Source organism: Ahaetulla prasina, chromosome 3 (assembly GCF_028640845.1).
Source record: "Ahaetulla prasina isolate Xishuangbanna chromosome 3, ASM2864084v1, whole genome shotgun sequence".
Classification (NCBI taxonomy): Eukaryota; Metazoa; Chordata; class Lepidosauria; order Squamata; family Colubridae; genus Ahaetulla; species Ahaetulla prasina.
The window spans coordinates 230,818,574-230,841,895 of NC_080541.1; the positions used below are offsets into that span (position 1 = coordinate 230,818,574).

Below are 23,322 nucleotides of genomic sequence, written 5' to 3' on the forward strand. Positions count from 1 at the left end.
TTCTTTTCACTAGATTGGCCATGCCCAGTTCCTGCAACCATTCATTATACATTCTTCATATGCAGTAACTGTAAATTCCCCCCTCTGTTTTACAATTGCTTGGGGTGGAGAACTTTGACACACAAAGAATGGAAAACCCAGAACAGTGCAAGTCACAGAACAAGGAAGGGCAAGAGATTGACCAAGGCCAGATTGACCAACAGCAAGTTATACTCAGTTTCAGGCAAAGATCTCCTCTCCTGTAAACGCCCCTTTCTTGCATAGAGTGTGCCAACAATCCAACATAGGATGTTGCATCATCTGACCCTCCCTGCAGAACAACCCCTGTCCAAGTGAGATTAGAAATACACAGTTGAGACAAAGAATTCTTACTGCAAGTTGGACTTGAGCTGCATCATGAAACCTTGGATTCTTCTACTTCTAGCTGGTCTCCTCATGCTTTCCACTCAGCTGGCATCAGCAAAGACCACCAAACAACTTTGTTCTCCAAAAGGTAAGCCCCACAGCCTGAAGATGTCTTCCCATACTTCTACTCAATCCAGAACTTTGAATCTCAGTAAGAATACTTTTAGTTTGACTGACACGAATTGCAATTGGTCCACCTGAAGCCCGGTTGTTCTTCTTCCTTCGCAGAAGGCAGGGTCTACCCATTGCATACACTCTGGGTGGGCAGAATCCCATTAATTAATTAAATCCCATTAGAGCAACAAAGAGGATGAGGGGACTGGAGAGTAAAACATATGAAGAACTGGGCATGGCTAGTCTAGTGAAGAGAAGGACCAGGGGAGCCATGATAGAGTGTTCCAGTATTTGAGGGGCTGCCACAGAGAGGAGGGGACCAACCTGTGTTCCAAACCACCTGAAGGCCAGACAAGGAATAAGGGATGGAAACTGACCAAGGAGAGATTGAACCTGGAAATAAGGAGACATTTTCTGATAGTGAGAACAATCAACCCATGGAACAGAATTTGCCTTTAGAACTGGAGGCTTTCAAGAAGAGACTGGACTGCCACTTGTCAGAAATGGTGTAGGGTCTCCTGCTTGGGCAGGGATTGAACTAGACGACCTACAACGTCACTTCCAAGTCTGTTATTCTGTTAATTTCAGAGAGGGTGGGCTTCAAATGCCTTTGCTTAATGGCCACCTGGATGGAAATCATGAAACTTTTGGTTGCTTCACAATGCATTTTTTTCAGTGGTGAATTCTGAACTATCGGTTCACTGGCTGCACATGCGCACTGTGTGTACGCATGCACAATGCACACCACGCACCAAATGCAGGGTGTCGTGTCCCACTCCTCCGCTGACGGCCGGGTCAGGGAAATCCGAATCAGGCTTGCCTCTGCAGCTCTGCCCAAAGTCCTAGCAAAGTCCTCAGAGCAGGCAGGAGACCAGTAAGTGACTTCAGCAAGATAAGTTCGACTTTGCCTGACTCAGAGACTGCCAGAAAGCAGATCCTTTATATAGGCCATGGGGTGTGGCTCCATGACTCAGCACTCATTAAGGCCTGCCCCGCCCTTCCTTCTGTTGCCTCCGCCTATCCAGCCTTCTGATGCGAGGGTCACTCCAATCAGCTGTTGGTAATAAACCCTCCTCAGACTCACATGCTGTGGAGGAGGGGGAGGGGTCTAGCTGCTCCGTTTGCCTGGGCATGGAGTCAGGGCTGGGGCCGGGAGGTGCTCCTTCTTCTGCAGTTTGTCTGGGCATGGAGCCAGGACTGGGGCCGGGAGGCATACATTCCTCCGTGTTCAGGAGCAGGTAAGAAGGCCCCGGCTGCTCTGAGGGCGGGCAAGACACAACACAGGGCCTCTGTGGCTCAGACTGCTAAGTGTTATTAACACAGCTGCTTGCAATTACTGCAAGTTCAAGTCCCACCAGGCTCAAGGTTGACTCAGCCTTCCATCCATTATAAGGTAGGTAAAATGAGGACCCAGATTGTTGGGGGGGCAATAAGTTGACTTTGTAAATATACAAATAGAATGAGACTATTGCCTTACACACTGTAAGCCGCCCTGAGTCTTCGGAGAAGGGCGGGATATAAATGCAAATAAAAAAAAAACCCAAAAGGAGGCATGGGGTAAGTAGAACAGCACATGGGGGGGGGGTGATCAACTGTGGTGCACAAACTTTTTTTTTACTTTTAAAAGCATTTTTTTACAACCTAAGAAAAAAGTTTTTTTTAAAAAAGGCTCTGACGATCAGGCAGCTCAGCTTGGATCGTCTGAGCCCCTTTTTTTTAACCTTTTAAAAGCATTTTTTAAAAGAAGCGGCAAATGGGGAAGTGGGCGACCGGGCATTGGGTGGGCATGGCCTGGGGGGGGGAGGCAGGGATTTTCGCTACCGGTTCTCTGAACCACCCGCCGCCATCGCTACCGGATTGGCCTTTCACCCCTGATTTTTTGAAAAGCAAGCAAGAACAAAGCACAATAACTAGATGGCAGCAAAGGAAACTGATTAGGAAAGAGCTCAAAATACTTCCTAGAACCGTGATGGTGAACCTATGGCACGTGTAGCCATATCAGTGGGCATGCACTGGCCAGCTGATTTTCGGGCCTTTTGGGCCCACCAGAATTAGGGAAACAGGCTGTTTCCTGACTGCCTCCAGAGGGCCTGGGTGGTGGTGGGGAAGGCCCGTTTTTCTCTTTTACCTGGCTCCAGAGCAGGGGTCTCCAACCTTGGTCCCTTTAAGACTTGTGGACTTCAACTCCCAGAGTCCCTCAGCCAGCAGAGCTGGCTGAGGAACTCTGGGAGTTGAAGGCCACAAGTCTTAAAGGGACCAAGGTTGGAGACCCCTGCTCCGGAGCCTCTCTAGGAGTCTGGGGCGGGTGGAAAACTGCCTTTCCCACCCCTCCCCAGGCCCTCCGGAGGCCAGAAACGGCCCGTTTACCAACTTCCAGTTGGACAGGAAGTGATGTTTTTTGCTGTCCCCAGCCCCCAGAACCTCTCTAGGAGTCTCTGGAGGCAACCTGTGGTGCAATTGTTTGCTGTGGGTGTGGAGGGGGAGGCTCCCTTTCCCCCCCACACTTCTTTCTCCTGTGTGCTCTGTAATTTACCTCCTGGTGATTTTCCTTGGTTGATTTACTTCTTGATGCCCCTGTTAGCCGATCTTGTCTTTTTTTTTTTTTGTCACAACAGTATACACAAGCATCAACATAAAACTGTAAATATTCTGCTGTAAATATTGACGTAAAATGTATTTGTTGATATAAAACTACAAATTCATGTCAGCTTCTTGGATTAGAAGTGAAATGTCTTCAAAAGAAAAAACAAGAAAGTCCAGTTGCCTCCTGAAAAAGCACCTTTGGGATTTCTTGCAGATGCCGCTGCCCAGCTGAGGGTCCTCCTGATTGTACAAGCGGTCAGGGGTCTCCCATCAGCTTGAAGGCAAAAGATTGAAAATGAGATGCACTAATGAGAGGAAAGGGACGCGGTGGCTCAGGGGCTAAGACAGCTAAGCTTGTCGATCGAAAGGTTGGCAGTTCAGCGGTTCGAATCCCTAGTGCTGCCATGTAACGGGGTGAGCTCCCATTACTTGTCCCAGCTTCTGCCAACCTAGCAGTTTCAAAAGCACATAAAAATGCAAGTAGAAAAAATAGGGACCACATTTGGTGGGAAGGGAACAGCGTTCCGTGCTCCTTTGGCATTAAGTCATGCCGGCCACATGACCACGGAGGCGTCTTCAGACAGCGCTGGCTCTTCGGCTTTGAAACGGAGATGAGCACCGCCCCCTAGAGTCGGCAACGACTAGCACATATGTGCGAGGGGAACCTTTACCTTTACCTTAATGAGAGGGAAGTGTGCCATGTGCAGATTGGGGTCTATTTTCTGAGATGAAGGACCAAAGGCTCCTACACACACACAAACACACACACACACCATGCAATTATTTAGTTTGCATATGATGAAAACATGACAAAGAGAAGTAAACATATACGCACACTCCACAAAATTACATATAAAACATCTCGGGGGTGGGGGTATGGCAGTGGCCTCATAACTGGATGTCCAGGTCAGCTACCTGAGTGATGGATCTTCTAGGGAACCAGAGAACGCATGTTGTGGGCAGTCTGGTACAATAGAGTTACCGGTAATTGTTTGTATGGCGGCACCACATTCACAACAAGGGGAATCCAACACCAAGCCATTAACTTTTAGGAGAGAAGCTGGCGGAGGGGTTGTTGAGCAGCACCGTCCATCATTCTGGGCCAATCTCCTGTGTTCATCTCCTGTTTTTCCAGTCAAGGTGGGCGAGTGTCCCAAGGTCAAAATCCCTCCTGATTATCCTTGTCACCAGAAGTGTACTTGTGACTCTGACTGCGAAGAGGATAAGAAATGCTGCCCGGTCGGATGCGCCAGGGAGTGTTTCCCCCCAGGTAAGGGGAAGGCCCAGACTGTGAGTCTGTCTGTCTGTCTTCCTTCCTTCCACTCTTTCCTCTTTCTTTTTCTTTCTTTCCTTCCTTCCTTCCTCCTTTCCTTCTTTTCTTTCTCTCTCTTTCCTTCTTTTATTCCTCACTTCCTTCTTTCCATTTTTTCTTTATCATTCTTTTCTTCCTTCCTTCCTTCCCTTTTTTTCTTTCTTTCCTTCCTCCCTCCCTTCCTTTTTTCCTCCCTTCCTTTCTACTTTCCATTCTTTCCTTTCTCCCTTCCTTATTTTCTTTTTCATTTTTTCTTTCTTCCTTCCTTTCTTTTCCTTCCTTCCTTCTTTTTTCTTTCTTTCCCTGTCCTATCCTTTTTTTCTCACCCATCTCATTTTGAAGCCCTTCATGGCCAGTGCAGCTCCCTCCTCCCTCATTGTGGGGTTCCCTTCCTGGCAACAGCCGGTGCTGAGGTTTGGCAGAACCTGCCTCAAGCCCACAAAAGAACTGGCAGCCACGGAATTTCCCAAAAGTTCATCTTGTCTGCAAACACTCTCAGCTCACAGCAGGAACTCACACTCCAGGTTCTCCTTGATTTATTTATATCTCACGTTTCTGAACGGCTTATCTGCCTCAAAGAGGAAATCCTCCTCTTCAGCCAGGAGCTGTATTCGAGAATTGGTCTGGCAAAGGTTTTGTATGCCCTAGTTTGCAGTACAATATTACCGGAGAAGAAGCTTTGCAAAATTCGGTTAACAACTCTTTAATGCCTTTTTGGCAATGCTATTACAGTGAGCTCTGGGGCTTAGATCGTTTGAGATGAGTACTCCTAGGTCAGGGGTGAAATTCTACTTACCTTCCCTAGCAGTTTGGAAGTGCACACACCGCTCGTGCAAACCCTTCTGCACATGCGCAGAGGGTAAAAAAAACGATGACCGGGTGGCAGGGCGGAGCCTCGTGCTGACATCGCTACCAGTTCTCTGAACCACCCGCCCCCATCGCTACCAGTTCGGCTGAACCAGTCGGAACTGGTAGCATTTCACCCGTCCGAGGTCCTTGACAGAGTGAGTGTTGTCTACGAGGTCATATCCGCCCAGCTCATATTTGGTGTTCTGATTTTTGTTGCCAATGTGTAAGGCAGAGCATTTGTTAGTTGAGATTTGGAGTTGCCAATTGTTCGACCATTCTGACACATGGTCAAGGTCACTTTGCAGGGCAGCAGCATTGTCGGTGGTGTTAAATAGTTTTATGCCATCCCAGCGAAGAGGATGCGGTTGCTTATAATATGATCACAAAGGTCATTTATGTAAATTAGAAAGAGAGTGGGCCCTAGAACACTGCCTTGGGGGACACCACTGTTAACATATAGAATACAATATATAGAAATGATTGAGGAAACCTTATCCCAAGTGTGGCCCTGATATCCAGGAGAGCCCAAAGGTACTGGAGGGGCCACAGGGCCCTATTTCTTTCCTCAAAAGCAGAAGGGGACTCTCAGGCTCCCAAGTCCAGAAAAACATGCAGATTCTTCCAATTAGATTTTTTTTCTTGTTCCGCACTAGGAGACAGAATCTTGCCAGGCTAAAGCTGCCTGCTATCTACACCAAGGACATACTCTGGGAACTATTCAGGAGGGGCTGTCTTCACCCTCTTTCTCTCACAGAGACTGTTAACCCCTTACTCCTCTGCATTGCATCCTTCCCTCTTATGATCCCACCTCCTACCTATATTCCATCACATCATGTGTGAACTTCCAGAATTCCTAAGTCACCCTGTCTCATGCCCCAAACCAAGAAGGACACATGGAGATTTTTCCAGGCTGAGTACTGTTTCACACTTACAGACAGAATCTGGTCAAAGTAAGGACTCTACTATCTGAATGCACAATATTCTCTGGGAACAATTAAGGAGACACTGTCTTCACCCTTTTTCTCTCACACAGCCTATCTGCTGTCTCTTTCTCTTCTGGGATGGCCCCTCCCTCCTGGGACTCTGGCCCACTGCATTCCATCCCAGGGACCTTCTTCTGACCAGGAAGAAGTAGCCCCGTTCCAGCAGAGATGCATCTTCTGTTCCTCCTTCTCAGTTCCCCTTTTCTCTCTCCTCAGGACCACTCTGAGCCCCAAGATCTGATGGAGGAGCCCGGCAGGAAGCAGCCATTCCCCCTCACCAGCTTTGGATCCTCACATCCAGCCCAGCCAGAGAAGGTCTTCCTGCTGCATGGTCCATTCCCCTTTGGCCTCCCTGCTCCTGACTCCTGACCACCATCCCACCAGCTGATTCAGGCTGGACAAAGTCCTTTCTTCAGAAACAAGACTTCCTCAAATAAACTCGCTTATTGAAAATTCTGGTGTCTACCAGCTTTTTCTCGAAAAATCAGAGTGGTTTGCAGAGAGGAGGTAGAGGAAGGCTGGGTCCTTGGTACTCTCTTCGACTTTGGTTTTCTTGCAAACCTTTCATGACAAAACTAGGGTATATCTTCAGTGCTAAAGGGGAGTGGGGTTTGCAGGGAGGAGGAGAAGGAGGAAGAGGAGGGGGAGGAGGGGAAAGTGGGGATGATCTGTAGGGTTCCTGGTGCTCTCTGAACTTGGTTGGAGTTTTTTTCCAGATATTCCTACTAGGGAATATCATCAGTCCTAGAAGGAAGGGGAGTTGTGGAAGGGAGGAGGAGGAGGATTGTGTGGTTCCTGATGCTCTATGAGCTTGTGGTTTTTTTTTCAGACGTTTCGTTGCCCAGCTAGGTAACATCATCAGTGCTAGAAAGTTGGAGAGTTTAATAGTGAATCATCTGCAAGAAAACAGTCAAGCTCAGAGACCACCAAGGACTCTACTATTAAAATTCCTGAACTACAGATATTCTCTTCTATTAGATGCTTCTTCCTCTTCCTCTTCCTCTTCCTTTTCTTTCTTGCTTGCTTGCTTTCAAGAGATTCTCAATCATCCAGGTCTGGATGGGTCCTGGTTGTCCCAAAGTTGCTTTTTCATGAGGAATTGGACTTTTTGGTTTTTCTTTGAAGATGTTTCTCTTCTCATCCGAGAAGCTTCTTTAATGAGAAGTGAAATGCTATCATGCCCGAGAGCCCTGAAGAGACAAGACTGTTGTGAATGGGTCCAACCGCTTTTTGAAGGCAACCCAGGAGGGAGACACACCACCTATCCAGCTTACATCTTGCATGAACCAGTTCAGACGTGAAAATGGCAGCTTGCCAGAAAGTTATCCATTCCTCCATTTCCCATCTACCAGCTGGAAAACCTAATGACCAGATGAGTGCAAGGAGTATAAATCTTCCATCCTCCACCATCTAGCCACAACTGAAGAAGCTTCTTGGATGAGAAGAGAAACATCTTCAAGGAAAAACAAAGTCCAGTGGCTTTTTAAAAAAGCGCCTTTGGGATTGCCGGTTCAAATCCAACCAAGGCTTGGCTTATCCTCCCTGCAGCCCAAAAGTCCCAAGTGGTACCAGGTGAAGGGAATGGAGGTTGGGCTGGAGAAGGGGTCCTTCTACCTACCTTCTCCCCATTACAAGGGCTTGCTTGCACAGTTAAGGGTGTGACATCCTCCACTCTCGTTTTGAACCTGACATTGGATGGAAAAGTGCCATCGTCTTGCATTTGGGGTCTGAGCTGCCCCCCCAGTTGCACACCCCAATTCTCGGTGCTCACTGTTCTCCTGGAGATTCCTAGCCCAGCAGTTCCCACAGGGTGGGCCGGGGAATGATGGTGGTTTCCAGGGCCGTTTTCAGAGCAGGGAGGGGGCGTTTGTGAAGTCTAAAAAAAAGATATTTTGACATTTCTGATTTCATTTCAGGAAATAATCCAGGAAATGTTGATAGATACAACCCACATAAACCCAGACCCCTCATCAATATTTAAGAAAGAAAGGGGTCCCAAGACCACTTGAGAGCAACCAGGAAAGAAACATTTTTCTATGGGCCCCCCTGAGTTTAATTACAGGCTTTGCTGAAAAATGGGGGAGTCCCATCTCCAGACCCTGTTCTTGATCTCCCAGTCAGAAAGGAGTGGATGCTCTTGAGTGCCCCTTGAAAGAGAGAAAGAGAGGAAGGGTCCCCTTTCCCTGCCCCCCCCACTACACACACACACACACACACACACACACACACACACACACACACACACACACACACACACGGCTTCTGCAGAAAAGCGAGCAAAAGGCTGTTTTGCAAGGAGTCGTTTGGGGAGAAAATTCTTCTGAAAATTGCTTTATTCTTCTTTGCCGTCCTTTGTTCTCCTGCCGTCTGCTATTGTTGTTGTTGAATTGTTGCCAGCTGCCCGGAATCGTGACGGTCGCAGAGACGAACATATAAATCGAAGTAATGACAATCATCATCATCTCATGGTCTCTTTTGTTCCGGAGAGCAAAGGCAGCCGGAGCTCAAGAGGGCGTAAAAGACCGGCGGGGCCCCGAGGGGGGTGCGGGAGGAGAGCCGGACGGCACCGGCCAGGGGGGTGAAGTGGGGGCTCCAAGGGAGCAGGAGCGCCCCGCAACCCGGGCTGGAGCGGACTCCGGGTAGAAGAAGCAAGAGGGCTGGCCAGGACCCCGCAGCCCCTCCCGCAGGCGGAGACTCCGACTCAGCCTTCCCCGACCAGAGACTGGCGGATTTCCCCCCGATCCTCAAGGGCTTCCTCCTTCTCCTCCCCCGCTTTTCTCTCCCCCACACACCGCCGCCACGGGGAGAGACCGCCGGGAGGCTCCAGCCAGGCGCGACGGGGCGATGCTGCGGGAGGAGTCCACTCCACCTCCGGAGGGGACGGGTGGGGGGCGCGGAGGAAAGGAGGGCGTCCCGCGCAGGGCCGGGGCTTCCTGGTCCTGGGAAGAGAAGGGACCCTTTAAGGCTGTGGGTTGCGGGAGACCCATTTGAGGGGCTTCCCCCAAGGAGTCCCAAGCCTTTTTAAAAAACAACAACAACAGGGAGCTGGAAAGAAGAGCAAGAGGCCCAAGGAAACAACAGGTAGCCCTCAACTTACAAGAATTCGTTTAGTGACCATTCAGAATTACAATGAAAAAATTGGCTTGCAGCAGTTTTTCACACCTTTGCAGCAGGGCCTTGGTCGGGTGATCAAAATTCAGCCGCTTGGCAACTGGTTCATCGTTATGACGGTCAGGTGATCCCCTTTCGCGACCTTCTGACCAGCAAAGTCGATGGGGAATTCACTGAACGACCGTGCGACTTACTTAAACAACTGCAGTGATTCGCTTAACAATAAGTATGGCGAGGAAGTTCGTAAAAAAGGGGCAAAGCTCATTTAACGACTGTCTCAGAAATGTTGGGCTCAATTGTGGTTGTAAGCTGGGGACTACCTGTGCACGGAAGTGAAAGTCTGCATTAGTGCCCCCTCCTCCCTCCCCCCCAAGTCAGAGTCTGGTGGAGCCAGAAAAGAGGAATTGCCTGGGGGTGGATGGAGGGGGGAGAAGGTCTCCTTCAGAGGTAGATTCAGAGTTCAGGAACAGCTGCCAACTTCTTTGGATAGTTGGGTTTATATTACACTGGCCCTTATGGGCACCTGATGCCCCTCGGCTGTGGAGGTGAGAGTGACCAATGGCTTCTCCCCCAGTTTCTGGGAATGCTACCCTCTTGTGTTTATTACTGCAATCTTGATAAGCTGCTGTTTGTCTTTGTGTAAACATGGAAGCGGAATGGTTGTGAAGGTGACCTTCTGGGTTCTTGGGTTGTTTCAGGTCTCCTCCCCCTCCTCCCCCCTTGGAATTTGCCACATTCTGTTTTCCTTGGGAGTGCCCCGGCTTTGCTGGCCCCCTTTCCCTCTTGGGCGCAAGAGACACACCTTTCAGCATCAGGTACACAAGGTTGTTTATACAGAAGCACCGCGTGCCAAAATCTTGGCTCCGGTTCCTGCCAGAGACATGTGACCTCTCTGACCTTGGCCTCATGTAACGTGTTCGAAGACACGAGAACCCCACACCAATGTCAAAACTGAAGAACCGTGTGTGATTCCAGAAGTGGCATCAGCAGGTTTGCAAGCTCGGCTGAAAGGAGGGAGAACGTCCAGCATGGAAGTTCTGAGCCACAGATTTTCATGCACACGGATGTCCTGCAAGATCTCCCATGGTGCACTCCCATGGTGTCAGCACCCTTTTAGCTTCATGGGGTCAGCAGTGTCATAGAACGACCATCAGAGAAGAAAGCATAGGTAGGACCAATAGATATAGGCGCCTTGGGTTCTCTCCCAAAACGGCTGGAACCAGGCTTAATAGCAGTGACTGTGAGAGGGAGCTTGGAGTCTTAGTGGGCAACCAGCCAACAGTGTGTGGTGGCAGCCAAAAAAGCCAACGCAATCCTAAATTGCATTAACAGAGGGATATAATCAAGATCACGGGAGGTGCTAATACCACTTTATAAAGCCTCTATAATAGAATAGAATAGAATTTATTGGCCAAGTGTGATTGGACACACAAGGAATTTGTCTTTGGTGCATATGCTCTCAGTGTACATAAAAGAAAAGATACATTCATCAAGGTACGACATTTACAACACAATTGATGGTCAATATATCAATATAAATCATAAGGATTGCCAGCAACAAGTTATAGTCATACAGTCATAAGTGGAAAGAGATTGGTGATGGGAACTATGAAACAATTAATAGTAGTGCAGATTCAGTAAATAGTCTGACAGTGTTGATGGAATTATTTGTTTAGCAGAGTGATGGCCTTCGGGAAAAAACTGTTCTTGTGTCTAGTTTTTCTGGTGTGCAGTGCTCTATAGCGTCGTTTTGAGGGTAGAGGTTGAAACAGTTTATGTCCAGGATGTGAGGGATCTGTAAATATTTTCACGGCCCTCTTCTTGATTCGTGCAGTATACAGGTCCTCAATGGAAGGCAGGTTGGTAGCAATTGTTTTTTCTGCAGTTCTAAAGGACCACACCTAGAGTACTGCATCCAGTTTTGGTCACCACACTATCAAAAATATGTTGAGACTCTAGAAAGAGTGCAGAGAAGAGCAACCAGGATGATGAGGGGACTGGAGACTAAAACATAAAATGAACAATTGCAGGAACTGGGCCTGGCTAGTCTGGTGAAGAGAAGGACCAGGGGAGACAGGATAATATCTTCCAAGACTTGAGGGGCTGCCAGAGAGAGGAGGGGGTCAAGCTATTTTCCAAGGTACCTGAAGGCCAGACAAGGAATAATGGAAGAAACTGATCAAGGAGAGATTCAACCTGGAATTAAGGAGAAATTTTGTGACAGTGAGAACAACTCAAGGAACAGAAGTTGCCTTCGGAAATTGTGGGAGTTTTATCACTGGAGGCTTTCAAGAAGAGACTGGACTTCATCTGTCAGAAATGGAGTAGGGTCTCCTGCTTGGGCAGGGGGCTGGACTAGATGACCTACAGGGTCCCTTCCAACTCTGTTAATCTGTTGTTGTTGTTTTTTGTTTGTTTGTTTTGTTTTTTTTTACATTTACATCCCGCCCTTCTCCGAAGACTCAGGGCGGCTTACAGTGTGTAAGGCAATAGTCTCATTCTATTTGTATATTTACAAAGTCAACTTATTGCCCCCCCAACAATCTGGGTCCTCATTTTACCTACCTTATAAAGGATGGAAGGCTGAGTCAACCTTGGACCTGGTGGGGCTTGAACCTGCAGTAATTGCAGGCAGCTGTTAAACCATGAGCATTGCTCAGAGAGAGTTCAAGAGCTGGAGCCAGGGGAGTGGGATCCTTCAAGGACTTAGAGCAGCTCTCCAAGGTGCTAACAGCCCTTGACTTCATCTCTTGACTTGTAGGGCTGCAGCTCCCTTGCCTGTTCCATCCTCCTCCCCACACTGGTGTCCGCTGCATCTGGACAAGCCCAGCAGAACTCAGCTTGCCCTCCATCTATGGAGAGTCTCCATCATCCAGGTCATGGTTGTCCCAGAAGTGCCTTTCAAAAGGCAACTAGACCTTCAGTTCTCTGAAGAAGCTTCTTGGATGAGAAGCAAAATGTCTTCAAGAAGAAAACAAACCATGAAACTCCAGTTGCCTTCTAAAAAGCACCTTTGGGCCAGATTGCTCTCCTGGCACCTTGCCTGAAGACCTCATGGTTGTCTAGAAAGTGTGCAGAGAAGAGCAAAGATGGTTAGGGACTGGAGGCCGAAAAATATAAAATGAAAAATGGTTGGAGGATTTGGGTTTGGCCAGTCTGGAGAAAAGAAGGACCAGGAGTGACATGATAGCATCTTCCAGTATTTTAGGGGCTGCCCCAAAGAAGAGGGAGTCCAGCTATTCTCCAAAGCACCAGAAGGCAGGACAAGAAGCAACGGATGGGAACTAATCAAGGAGAGAAGCAACCTGGAATTCAGGAGAAATTTCCTAACAGTGAGGACAATTCACCAGTGGAACCGAAGTTGTGGGTGCTTCATTACTGGAGGCTTTTAAGAAGAGATTGGACAACCATTTGTCCAGAATGGTATAGGGTCTCCTGCTTGAATAGGGGCTGGACTAGAAGACCTCAAAGTGCTTCTCTTGGAAACTTGGCTACTCAACCTCTTGACCTTCCTGTGCAAGTTTTGCTGCTATGGAGACATCAGATGGGCCCCATTTTCTTCTGTAACTGGGGCTCTGTAACTTTTTGCTTGGGACCCAGAGAGCCCTGCAGTTAGCCCTGCATTGCCCCAGAGATATAATCTCCTGGAATCACCGTCAAAGGCCACGCAGGCAGATGGTAGAAGGCCAGGCCAGCCTGGGAATTTGTTAAATGATTAACTTTATTTACTGAATGGATTTACGGGGGCCGCCCAACTCAAACAACATGATTCTGGGTGGTGTACAGCAAAGTAAACAATAACAACGAACCAAGTGACCTTAGCAGAATTTTATTAGCCAGGCGCCATGAGAAAATCACTCACTGTGCATTGCTTCAGGTGAGTATTGATACAAGCAACGTGTGTCATGCTAGAGTTTTGCAAAGGTTCACTTTAGGAGTCCATAAAATCCAAATATTTTGGCTTTAGAAACTGGCTATTTGGAATTTCTTTTTAAGCGTAATCACGACGGAATAAAAGTTTGGATTGTCACAGTTACAGGTAGTCCTTGACTTATGACAACAGTTGACCTCAGTAGTTCCTTGGTTAAGCATGACGGTTGTTAAGGGAGTTTTGCCCCCATTTTACGACCTTTCCTGCCACAGTTGTTAAGTGAATCCCTGCAATTGTTAAGTTAGTTACACGGTTATTAAGTGAATCTGGCTTCCTGGTGGACTTTTGCTTGTCCAAAGGTCGTAAAAAAGGGATCATGTGAGCGCAGGACACTCTGACTGTCATAAATACGAGCCAGTTGCCAGGGGGCCGAATTTTTGTCATGTGACCCCGAGGGAAGCTGCAACGGTCGTAAGTGTGAAAAACCTGTCAGTGCCATTGTAACCCCAAATGGAAACTAAACAAATGGTTGTAATTGAAGGATTTCTTGTAATTGGAATAGACCTAGGAAACTGCAGGTTATAAAAGAGCGGTAGTGAGGAACTGCAGAACATCACTGAGAGAATCTTTGCTGATGCAAAATGCCCTGATGATGTTACCTAGTTTGGTCATGAAACATCTGCAAGAAAACGAGCAAGCTCAGAGAGCACCAGGGACCCCTCAGAATCTTTGCTATTCAGAAGCTCTCCCCAAAATCAGTCAATAAAGAGAAGCAGAAGAGCAGAACGACACAGTTGGAAGGGACCTTGGAGGTCTTCTAATCCACCCCCACCCACCCCACTCAAGCAGGAGACCCTCTACTGCTCCAGACAAATGGTTGTCCAATCGCTTCTTTAAAACTTGACTCCAGCTCAGAGATTGCAGCAGTTCCAAGTTTACTGAAGCCGTTAAACGGGAGGATCAAGAGTTGAGAAGTTTTTATAACTCTGGAAATTGGACAAACATCGTTCAATGATTCCTATGGTTTCCTTGCCAGCTTCCTTTTTCACTCTTTACTTTGCCTCCCTCTGTCCTAATAAAAACCAAGTGTGGTGTATTTGCATCCTCTTTGATCATATCCCTAAGCAAGACTGGAACTCCATGTGAACAATTAATCAGTGGAACAACTTGCCTCCAGAAGTTGTGGGTATTCCAACACTGGAAGCTTTTAGGAAGAGGCTGGACAGCCGTTTGTCTGAAATGGTATAAGGTCTCCTGCAGGGGGTTGGACTAGAAGACCTCCAAGGTCCCTTCCAACTCAGTTATTCCTGTTATTCTGATGCAGTCTTCCAGTCATGATATGCTGGACAGAAGATACCAGCCAGTAGAAGGATTAAAGTAAGTAATTTAGGTGGAAGAATGGAGATACCATTCCATGGAGTGTCCACAGGACCCGATAAAAAGTCAAGCTGGTGCTTGCAATGACAGGCTGTTTTTATGCTGTCGTCTTTCCAGGTCTTTTATAGGAGATCTATAAAGAATCTATAAACCACGTTGGTTTCATTGCCGGAAGCCACCGGGAGGGCCTGGCTTTACTTATCCTGGGAAGGCTGATCATAAATATTCAGGGATATTTCACACCTGCCGTGCCAGATCTCATGTAGACTCATAAACTGTGATCCCACCACAAGCTGTGTTCTAAATCCAGCCTAAGGGAACATGAGGGCCAAAGGAAGTATTTTTGCAGAACGTGAAGTTTGTTGTCTCCAACTTGCAAAGGTCTCCCGAAACATGCAGACTCAAGTTCCTTTTGGTCTCTTGTGTTGCATGGAGACAGACATGGTGGTGTGGTGGCCTCATGCCATCTCTGGTCTTCCCATCCTTGCAATATGCAGCTATGTGTCCATGGAGATTCTCCAGAAGGCAACTGGACTTCCTTGGTTTTTTTTCCTTGAAGACGTTTCTCATCTCATCCAAGACATTTCTTTAGTCCAGAACTGAACTTCAGAACTGAAGAAGCTTCTTGGATGAGAAGCAAAACGTTTTCAGGACAAAAACCAAGAAAGTCCAGTTGCCGTTTGAAAAGCACCTTTGGGACATGCAGCTATGGTGTCACCACGCAGCCATGCAAGGGGAGATCCAGGAGAATCCTGACTCTGCTGTGGCATGCAAACCACCACAGTTGAGTTGGTCATAATGGATGGACTTGGGCTGTTTTAGCCTGCACCGAAAGGATGGATGGGACCCAAAGCCATTCTGGACACCGAAACCCCTTGGTGCAAATTCTTGCAGCCGAGCCAAACAACTTGCCAGGGCCAACTGGCCACAGAATAAGAGTTATGCTAATATCAAAGAAATAATAGAACAGAATCATTAAAGGAAGAATGCAAAAGGAAAATAGAATAGAATAGAATAGAATAGAATAGAATAGAATAGAATAGAATAGAATAGAATAGAATAGAATAGAATAGAAATTTTTATTGGACACACAAGGAATTTGTCTTGGTGCATATACTCTCAGTGTACATAAAAGATACCTTCATCAAGGTACAACACTTAAGGATAGTCATAGGGTACAAATAAGCAATCAGGAAAGAGAGACACAGTAAAATGTGAAATGGCAAAAAAAAATTAAAAAATATTTATTTTAAATAATGAAATAGAATTTTTACATGATCCCGCAGTGAGTTGTCCCACTGTGTTGGCCGCGACAAGTGGTCCCATTCCGCCCAGGGAGGAAAGCTTCATCTCTTGACCTCTGATGGGTTTTGCCTGCTCCATTGGGCATCCCTGCATTACAGGGCACATCGCCCAGCTACCAATCACCACTTTTCTTCTTGGACTCCTTAAAAGAGTTTTCTGGGAAGGATGACCGTGGCTGAATGCAGCCGCAAAGCCTAACAGCTCAAAGTATGAGGCACGAAACCTGAAGGACAGTCATAACCAATCTTCCAAACAGTGGAGAAAAGGTTTATTCCTGTCATTAAGATGAAATCATATAGAAGGGAAGATGGGCGTGCTGGAGGGGTGGGGGAGGGAAACGATGCTGGGATCCTGGAAAGAATGCAGAGAAGAGCAAGAATGATGAGCAGGGGTCTGGAGGCTAAACCGTACGATGAACAGCTAAGGGAGCTAAGCATGTTCAGCCCAAAGAAGAGAAGGACTAGGGGTGACCTGATAGCAGTCTTCCAATATCTGCCCCAAAGAAGAGAGGGGTCCACCTATTCTCCAAAGCCCCTGAGAACAGGACAAGAAGCAACGGATGGAAACTAATCAAGGAGAGAAGCAACCTGGAATTAAGGAGAAATTTCCTGATAGTGAGAACAATTAACCAGTGGAATGATTTGCCTCCAGAAGTTATGGGTGTTCCGACCCTGGAGGTCTTCAAAAAATAAACTGGACAACCTTTTGACCGGGATGGCATAAGGTCTCCTGCCTTGGGCAGGGGGTTGGACTAAAAGACCTCCAAGGTTTGTTCCAGCCCTAGGACTCTATGAGGCACAGGTGATGGGCACCCCATTGGGGTACTGGGACAACTCAAGGCAAGATCTTTCCAAGAGGAAGGTTAGACGTGGTCTTGTAAGAATCACATCTGGTATCTCAATTCAACATGGATGCCAAGAATAACAGAGGAGTTGGAAGGGACTTGTAGGTTTTCTAGTCCAAACCCTGCTCACATTTCAGACAAATAGTTGGGGCTGCCACAGAGAGGAGGGGGGGCAACCCATATTCCAAGGCACCCCAAGGCCAGACAAGGAACAATGGATGGAAACTGAACAAGGAGAGATTCAAGCTGCAAATGAGAAGAACTTTTCTGACAGTGAGAGCAATCAACCCATGGAAGAGAAGTTGCCTTCGGAAGTTGTGGGAGCTTCATCACTGGAGGCTTTCAAGAAGAGACGGGACTGCCATCTGTCAGAAAATGGTGTAGGGTCTCCTGCTTGGGCAGAGGGGAGTTGGATTAGAAGACCTATAAGGTCCCTTCCAACTCTCTTAATCTGAAGAATGGAGAGGACGCAAGCCAGGGAAAGCTCTCCAAGCTCGGCTGAGGCAGGGAAGATAGGGTGAAGGTCACGAGTCCTCCTGGGGAACGGTGCAGCCCCCCTTCTGGGCAGGCGGGGCAGGGAGGCTCCCGTGCTGCCCCAGGGATTCTCTGCAGACTGAGGAAGCAGAATGTGCCTCGATTCCTGCTACGGGCAGCCTGCCAGCGTGAGAACTTTATTGACACAAACTCTGCAGACGCATCAGATGGCGAAGGTGGCTGTGGCTGCATATGGAGAAGGAGGTTGCGTGTCTGGGGCCCAAACGCCTCGGGCAAGGCTGCCAGCCCCACGCATGAAAAGATTTGCTTCTGGGAGGGGGGCGAAGCGTGAGTCATTAGCAAAGTACACCTTGGCCTTGCCCCTCCCTCCCTCCCTCCCTCCCCTGATGCTCTGCCCCCCACCCCCACCCTGAAGGAGTCCTTTATATGCCTGCTCTGCTAGCCTGGAAGGAGGCTGGTTTCTTGAGCAGCACCATGAAGGCCATGCTCCTCCCGCTCGCGGTGATCCTGCTGGGGATGATCTCAGCTGAAGACGGTGAGTGCAGATTGCCCGAAGGGGTGCAAGAGGCCTGGGTGGGAGGTGGGGGGAACAGGGTTCTTGGATTTTTTTTGCATCTTTGTAGCTCAGGGTTGAACTGGAGGACCCTTGGTGCCCTCTGAGCTAAGCTGTTTTCTTGCAGATGTTTCATGACCCAACTAGGGAACATCATCAGTGCTACCTGATGATGATGATGTTACTTAGTTTGGGTAGGGAAACGTCTGCAAGAAAGCAACCAAGCTCTAAGCCCTTTAAAAGCCCCTGGATCTGGGGAAGACTGCTGCAAGCGATGAATGAAGGCTGGGGCAAGGGGCTCCCCACCCATCTCTGGGCACACTTGTTCCAGCACAGTCAATGCTTCCATCCCATTCAGTCTGTGGATTCTGGGAGTCACAGTGCCCAGAACACCTGGAGGACATCTGACGGAGGAAGGTGATGGAGAGTCAGGTCACTGAAGTGCACGGCAGATGTCCCACCCACTCTGGGTGCAGGGAGGGAGGCAGGGAGATTCCCAGTCTGGCCTGAGTGACCTAGTCTGGGGAAGAGAGGGGGGTTTCCTGTGTGCTTGACCCACAGCCAGCCCCCTTTGGATCCCATGTTGCTGCAGCAGGGGGGCGCTGCAGGATATGATCAGAGAGCAAGGTGGTCCTAAGGAGGAGATCGAAGCTCCAGCTGTTTCTCAGGTGGACCTCCGATCACACCTTCATGGCCATCATCTTGACCTCTTTGACCAGAGTTTCTGCCCTGCCGTAAGACCTGGGGAATGGCCTGAAGGACAGAGTGGGGGAAAGAGTTACAGTGATTGGCCAAAAGCGGAGGAGACCTGGGCTGTCCCGTGCTGCTTGGTCAGGGTCACCTTCTCCTGGCACTCAGGTGAGGAGTGTCTGTCCCTGAGACCTTGGCAGTCTGGGTTCTTCTTGGCTGCTTGTTGGTGAGGCTTCTGTGTGTCCTCTTCTTCCTCTCCATCTCGGTCCTATTCCTGCTCCTCTAAGGGGTTTGTTGCACCAAAGGGCACATTGGAAGCCACCTGAGAACTGTAAAATTGAGGATGGAGGCAGCTCCATAGGGATCTTCCTCTGCCTGGTCCCTTGCAGGCCGCCTTGGACCAAACCCTCATCCTTCCCACTCCTGGTGGCCAACAGCCCCAGTGAGACCTAGAGTCCCAGAGAGGACCACATTGGTGGCTTCAGGGCAAGTATGCACACAATTCCCACGGGGGGCCTGGAGCGGTCTTTGTACCCATCAGCTGCTCTTCTGATCTTTTTAACCAGCAGTCTCAGGGACTGCCAGTCAAGAATCAACCTTCCTCCAGGATCAACCTTCCTCTGTTGCTCAGACAGAAGTAGAGTAGCTGGGGATCCTTCAACTTCCAGGATTCATCCGGTCACTGGCAGATAAACCAGAGGGAGGAGTAGCAAGGTGTGGAGTGGCAATTGAGCCATCCTGAGGGCAGTTGGGCTCTTCTGGACTGGATGAGGCTCAGCTGGGCCGAGGTCCACCTGCAGAAAGGAGTTAGGGAGCCAAGACAAACTGGACTGCCTTTGTATGAAATGTTGATAATATGAGTATTCTTGTTGGGCATCTCATAGTTTCCACATTCTGCCCTACTAAAAATTAGGATTCAAACTCGATATTTTCAAACTTCTGGGGACAACCAGATTGCATACCACCTCCACGGGTGGAAGAAGTGGAGTTGGTGGGTGCCAGGGGGATTTAAGGCCGACTCCAGTCATAGAAGGAGCTGGGCACCATGGGTTCTGGAGCTCTAGAGAGGGGCTTCCTGCAGTATCCTGTCCAAACAGACTCCCCGAGTCTCTCCTGTACCTGGTTTGGATCTCCGGTTCTCTTGAAGGAGGCTTGGGTGGCTTGCGGGAAGAAGGACTCTGATTCTTGCCTGCTTTGAAAGCAAAAGTGCACCATGAGTCTCTCCCCTCCTTTTGCCCTCAGTGACCCTCCCCCCACCTACCCCTGCGATGGCTCAGGAATGTGGTGGGACAGGAGCAGGAGGCGGGGGGAGGGCAGGGAGAGAAGGGGGGAAGCGGTGACCAGGTTCTTGTAAACATTAACTGTTGCCAGGGCAACAAACATTGAGTCACTCCCTGCCAGGCCCATGCTTGGTTTGCTTGCTCCAGGTCTGAGCTCAGGACCCCCTGCAGACACCGTCCATCCTTGCAGGAAGAGTCAGCGGGTCGTTAGAATCATAGAATCCTTGGGCTGGAAGGGACCTTGTAGGTTATCTAGTCCAACCCTTTGCCCACGGCAAGAGACCTTATACCATCCTAGTCAAATGGTTGTCCAAGTTACTTCTGAAAACCTCCAGTGTTGGAGCACCCACAACTTCTGAAGGGAAGAGGTTCCACTGATTGTCAGGAAGTTTCTCCTTACTTCCAGGTTGCTTCTCTCCTTGATGACTTCCCATCTGTAGCTTCTTCTCCTGACCTCGGGAGCTTTAGAGAATAGGTGGACCCCCCTCTTCTTTGGGGCAGCCCCTCAAATGTTGGAATACTGCTATCATGTCACCCTGTTGTGTCCCCCTCCCCCTCCGATGACCGGGTCTAGGAAGTCCGTATCAAACGTGGCAACGAAGCCTCTGCAGCTTGCCAAATTCCTCCGAGGTTTCTCAGGGCAGGCAGGAGTGACTTCAGCAAACTAGATGAGACTTTGCTTGACTCAAGGTTGGAATGCCAAAAGCAGGTCCTTTATATAGGCTGTGGAGTGTGGCTCCATGACTCAGCATTTATCCCGGCCTGCCCCTCCCTTCCTTCTGCTGGCATCGCCTCTCAGATCTCCGGAAGTGAGGATCCTCCTACTTTGAATTCTCTTCAGCTGGATCTGCTATCAGTAATTCCAGCACATGGCTGGCTTCCTGCTCACACGCTGTAAGAGTGAGGTTTATCAGGTTTGTTTGTTCATTCCTAGAATCCTCTCCAGGCATGGGGCCAGGGCCAGGGGCTGGAGGCATGACGCGCCGTTCATCTTCATTATCAGACTCCGAATCTGATAACAGGCCCGGGTGTAGACGGGAGGGGCCCAGCTGAGGAGAGGAGGGAGGACGAGGCACAACACACCCCTAGTCCTCTTCATTAGGCTGGACATACCTTATTCCAAGCTGGTGGGTTGGTTTCCGAACATTTCGTTACCAGCCTAGGTTAACATCTTCAGTGGGATTTAAGGGGAAATCCCCTAATCCTAGCCCCCGTTGCTCCAGCATGCTTAATCCATTCCCTCTCACCTGGCTACTGTGAGGTCCTTGGTGCTCTCAGAGCTTGTTGGTCTTGACCCTCACCAGACATGTCCTCCCCATCACCAGACTCATCACTGGACCCTCACCTGATGTGACCTCACCATCCAAGAGCTACTGACCACACAAGGCCCTTATAAGGAGACGTTCACCAACACTGACCTCCCCTAAATTCCATTGAGGATGTTACCTAATGAAACAGGCCACACAGACTCAGAAGGAGACCCTCCACCCCTCTCATCCTCCACCTGAGCTACAGATACTCACCACCATCACATACCTGGTTCCCTCCACTGTTCATCGTACGGTTTAGCCCCCAGACCCCTGATCGCCTTTGCTGCTCTTCTCTGCACTTGTTCTTGACCGTGGTTGAGTTTGGGGGAAACTATTTGTGATGTCTCCATTGCACTATGCTTCAATGTGGCATCTGGACTTTAGGGGCTGTTTGGGGCTTTGCCACGGATTCTCACTGCTTGGAGCTTGCAGACGGTCAAGTAAATTTACTACAGCTGGAGTTTTCCCTCTCTCCTGCCACTTTAGTTCTCTTTTTAGCTTTTGTTGAAGGACATCCAGATGGGCTGAAGCTGTCACGTCTGTGCCAGCAGAGCCCAGGATCCTGGGTACCTAAAGCCTGGCACACTTCCCAAGAGCAGGGAAGTGGGGATTTTGTGGCCCAGGACCTGCAGCATCAAACCTATGGATAGGAGAGTCAGCCCCACTGAATTCAGTGGGGATTACACTTAGGAGACTGGAATGAAACCTTGGGCAGCTTGCTCTCCTTTGGACCAAACCCCTCCAGGCTGCCTCCTGGTCCTCATTCACCACTCCTCCTCCTCCTCCTCCTCCTCCTCCTCTTTCCCTATGCAAACGGTTTTGCTAGAAAACACCCACTGAATCTGTGGGGGGAGGAGGAGTTTTCTTTCACAGGAAAATTGTTTCCATTGGATTCTCTTAATTTGATTTGGCTTGGCGTTATTGGGTGGATGGATGCATGGATGGGTGCATGGATACACAGCTTGGATGCATGTGTCGTGTCCCACTCCTCCGCTGACGACCGGGTCAGGGAAATCCAAATCAGGCGTGCCTCTGCAGCTCTGCCAAAGTCCTAGCAAAGTCCTCAGGGCAGGCAGGAGACCAGAAAGTGACTTCAGCAAGATATGTTAGACTTTGCCTGACTCAGAGAATGCCAGAAAGCAGATCCTTTATATAGGCCAAGGGGTGTGGCTCCATGACTCAGCACTTATCCCGGCCTGCCCCTCCCTTCCTTCTGTCGCCTCCGCTTATCAATTCTCCTGAAGCGAGGGTCACTCCAGTCTGCAGCTGTTGGTAATTGACCTTCCTCAGGCTCACAGGCTGTGGGGGAGGGGGAGGGGTCTAGTTGCTCCATTTGCCTGGGCATGGAGCCAGGGCTGGGGGCTGGAGGTACTTGCTCTTCTTCAGCCTGTCTGGGCATGGAGCCAGGGCTGGGGCCGGGAGGCATACTAGGACATTCCTCTGTGTTCGGAAGCAGATAAGAAGGCCCCGGCTGCGGTGAAAGCGGGCGAGACACAACAGCATGGATGAACAGACAGACATGCAATACTTAAGTTTGAGGGATGACTGTAGACTTGCAGAATTCTGGGGAGCCCAGTCCAAACCCTCATTTTTCCTTAGTCACCAAAACCTGGCAGGGATCAGAAGCTCTTAGCTTTGGGTCAAGAAAGATGGCTTCTCTTCCGGCAGCAAAAACTTTTCTTCTTACAGGTAGTCCTCCATTTATGAACATTCGTTTAGCAGCTGTTCACACGTATGATGGCACTGAAAACAATTGACTTGCAACCAATCTTCAGACTCATGACCATTGCAGCATCCCCTTGGTCACGTGATCAGAATTCAGTCGCCTGGCAACCGGCATTTATTAAGGATGGTTGTGGCATCCCCGGGGGTCACGTGATCGCTACTTGTAATTTTCAGTGTGTGTGTGTGTGTGTGTGTGTGTGTGTAAAACAAAGAAAGTCAGTGAGGGATGTCAGACACAAATAACAGCTCCATGCAATTCACTTGACAACCACAGTTACAAAACAGTCATAAATATAGGCGTGACTCACTTAACAACCAGAACACTTAGCTATGGACATTCCAGTCTTAATTATAGTTGTAAGTCCAGCACTACCTGTGCTGGGCAAGAATGTACACATTGTGCAGATTCAGTCTCTGGATAAAGATGTAGTTTCACACTCGGCTGAGATCTGGGTTGGAGGGTGGCCAGGCCAGGCAGGGATCTGCTGCTAGTGAGGCCCTCTCTGCCAGCCACT

At 49.0% G+C, this 23,322-nt stretch overlaps 1 protein-coding gene across 1 annotated transcript in view; it reads left to right on the top strand.

The window, feature by feature from the left end:
- The first annotated feature begins 307 nt into the window (after positions 1-307).
- LOC131195101 (uncharacterized) overlaps positions 308-23,322 on the top strand; it is a 49,797-nt gene continuing 26,782 nt past the window's right edge. The window contains exons 1-4 of the mRNA XM_058176730.1: positions 308-493; positions 4,238-4,372; positions 6,463-6,472; positions 18,395-18,536. Of these exons, the coding sequence (XP_058032713.1) occupies positions 397-493; positions 4,238-4,372; positions 6,463-6,472; positions 18,395-18,536 (384 nt within the window). The 5' untranslated portion in view covers positions 308-396. The remainder of the gene's footprint in view (positions 494-4,237; positions 4,373-6,462; positions 6,473-18,394; positions 18,537-23,322) is intronic.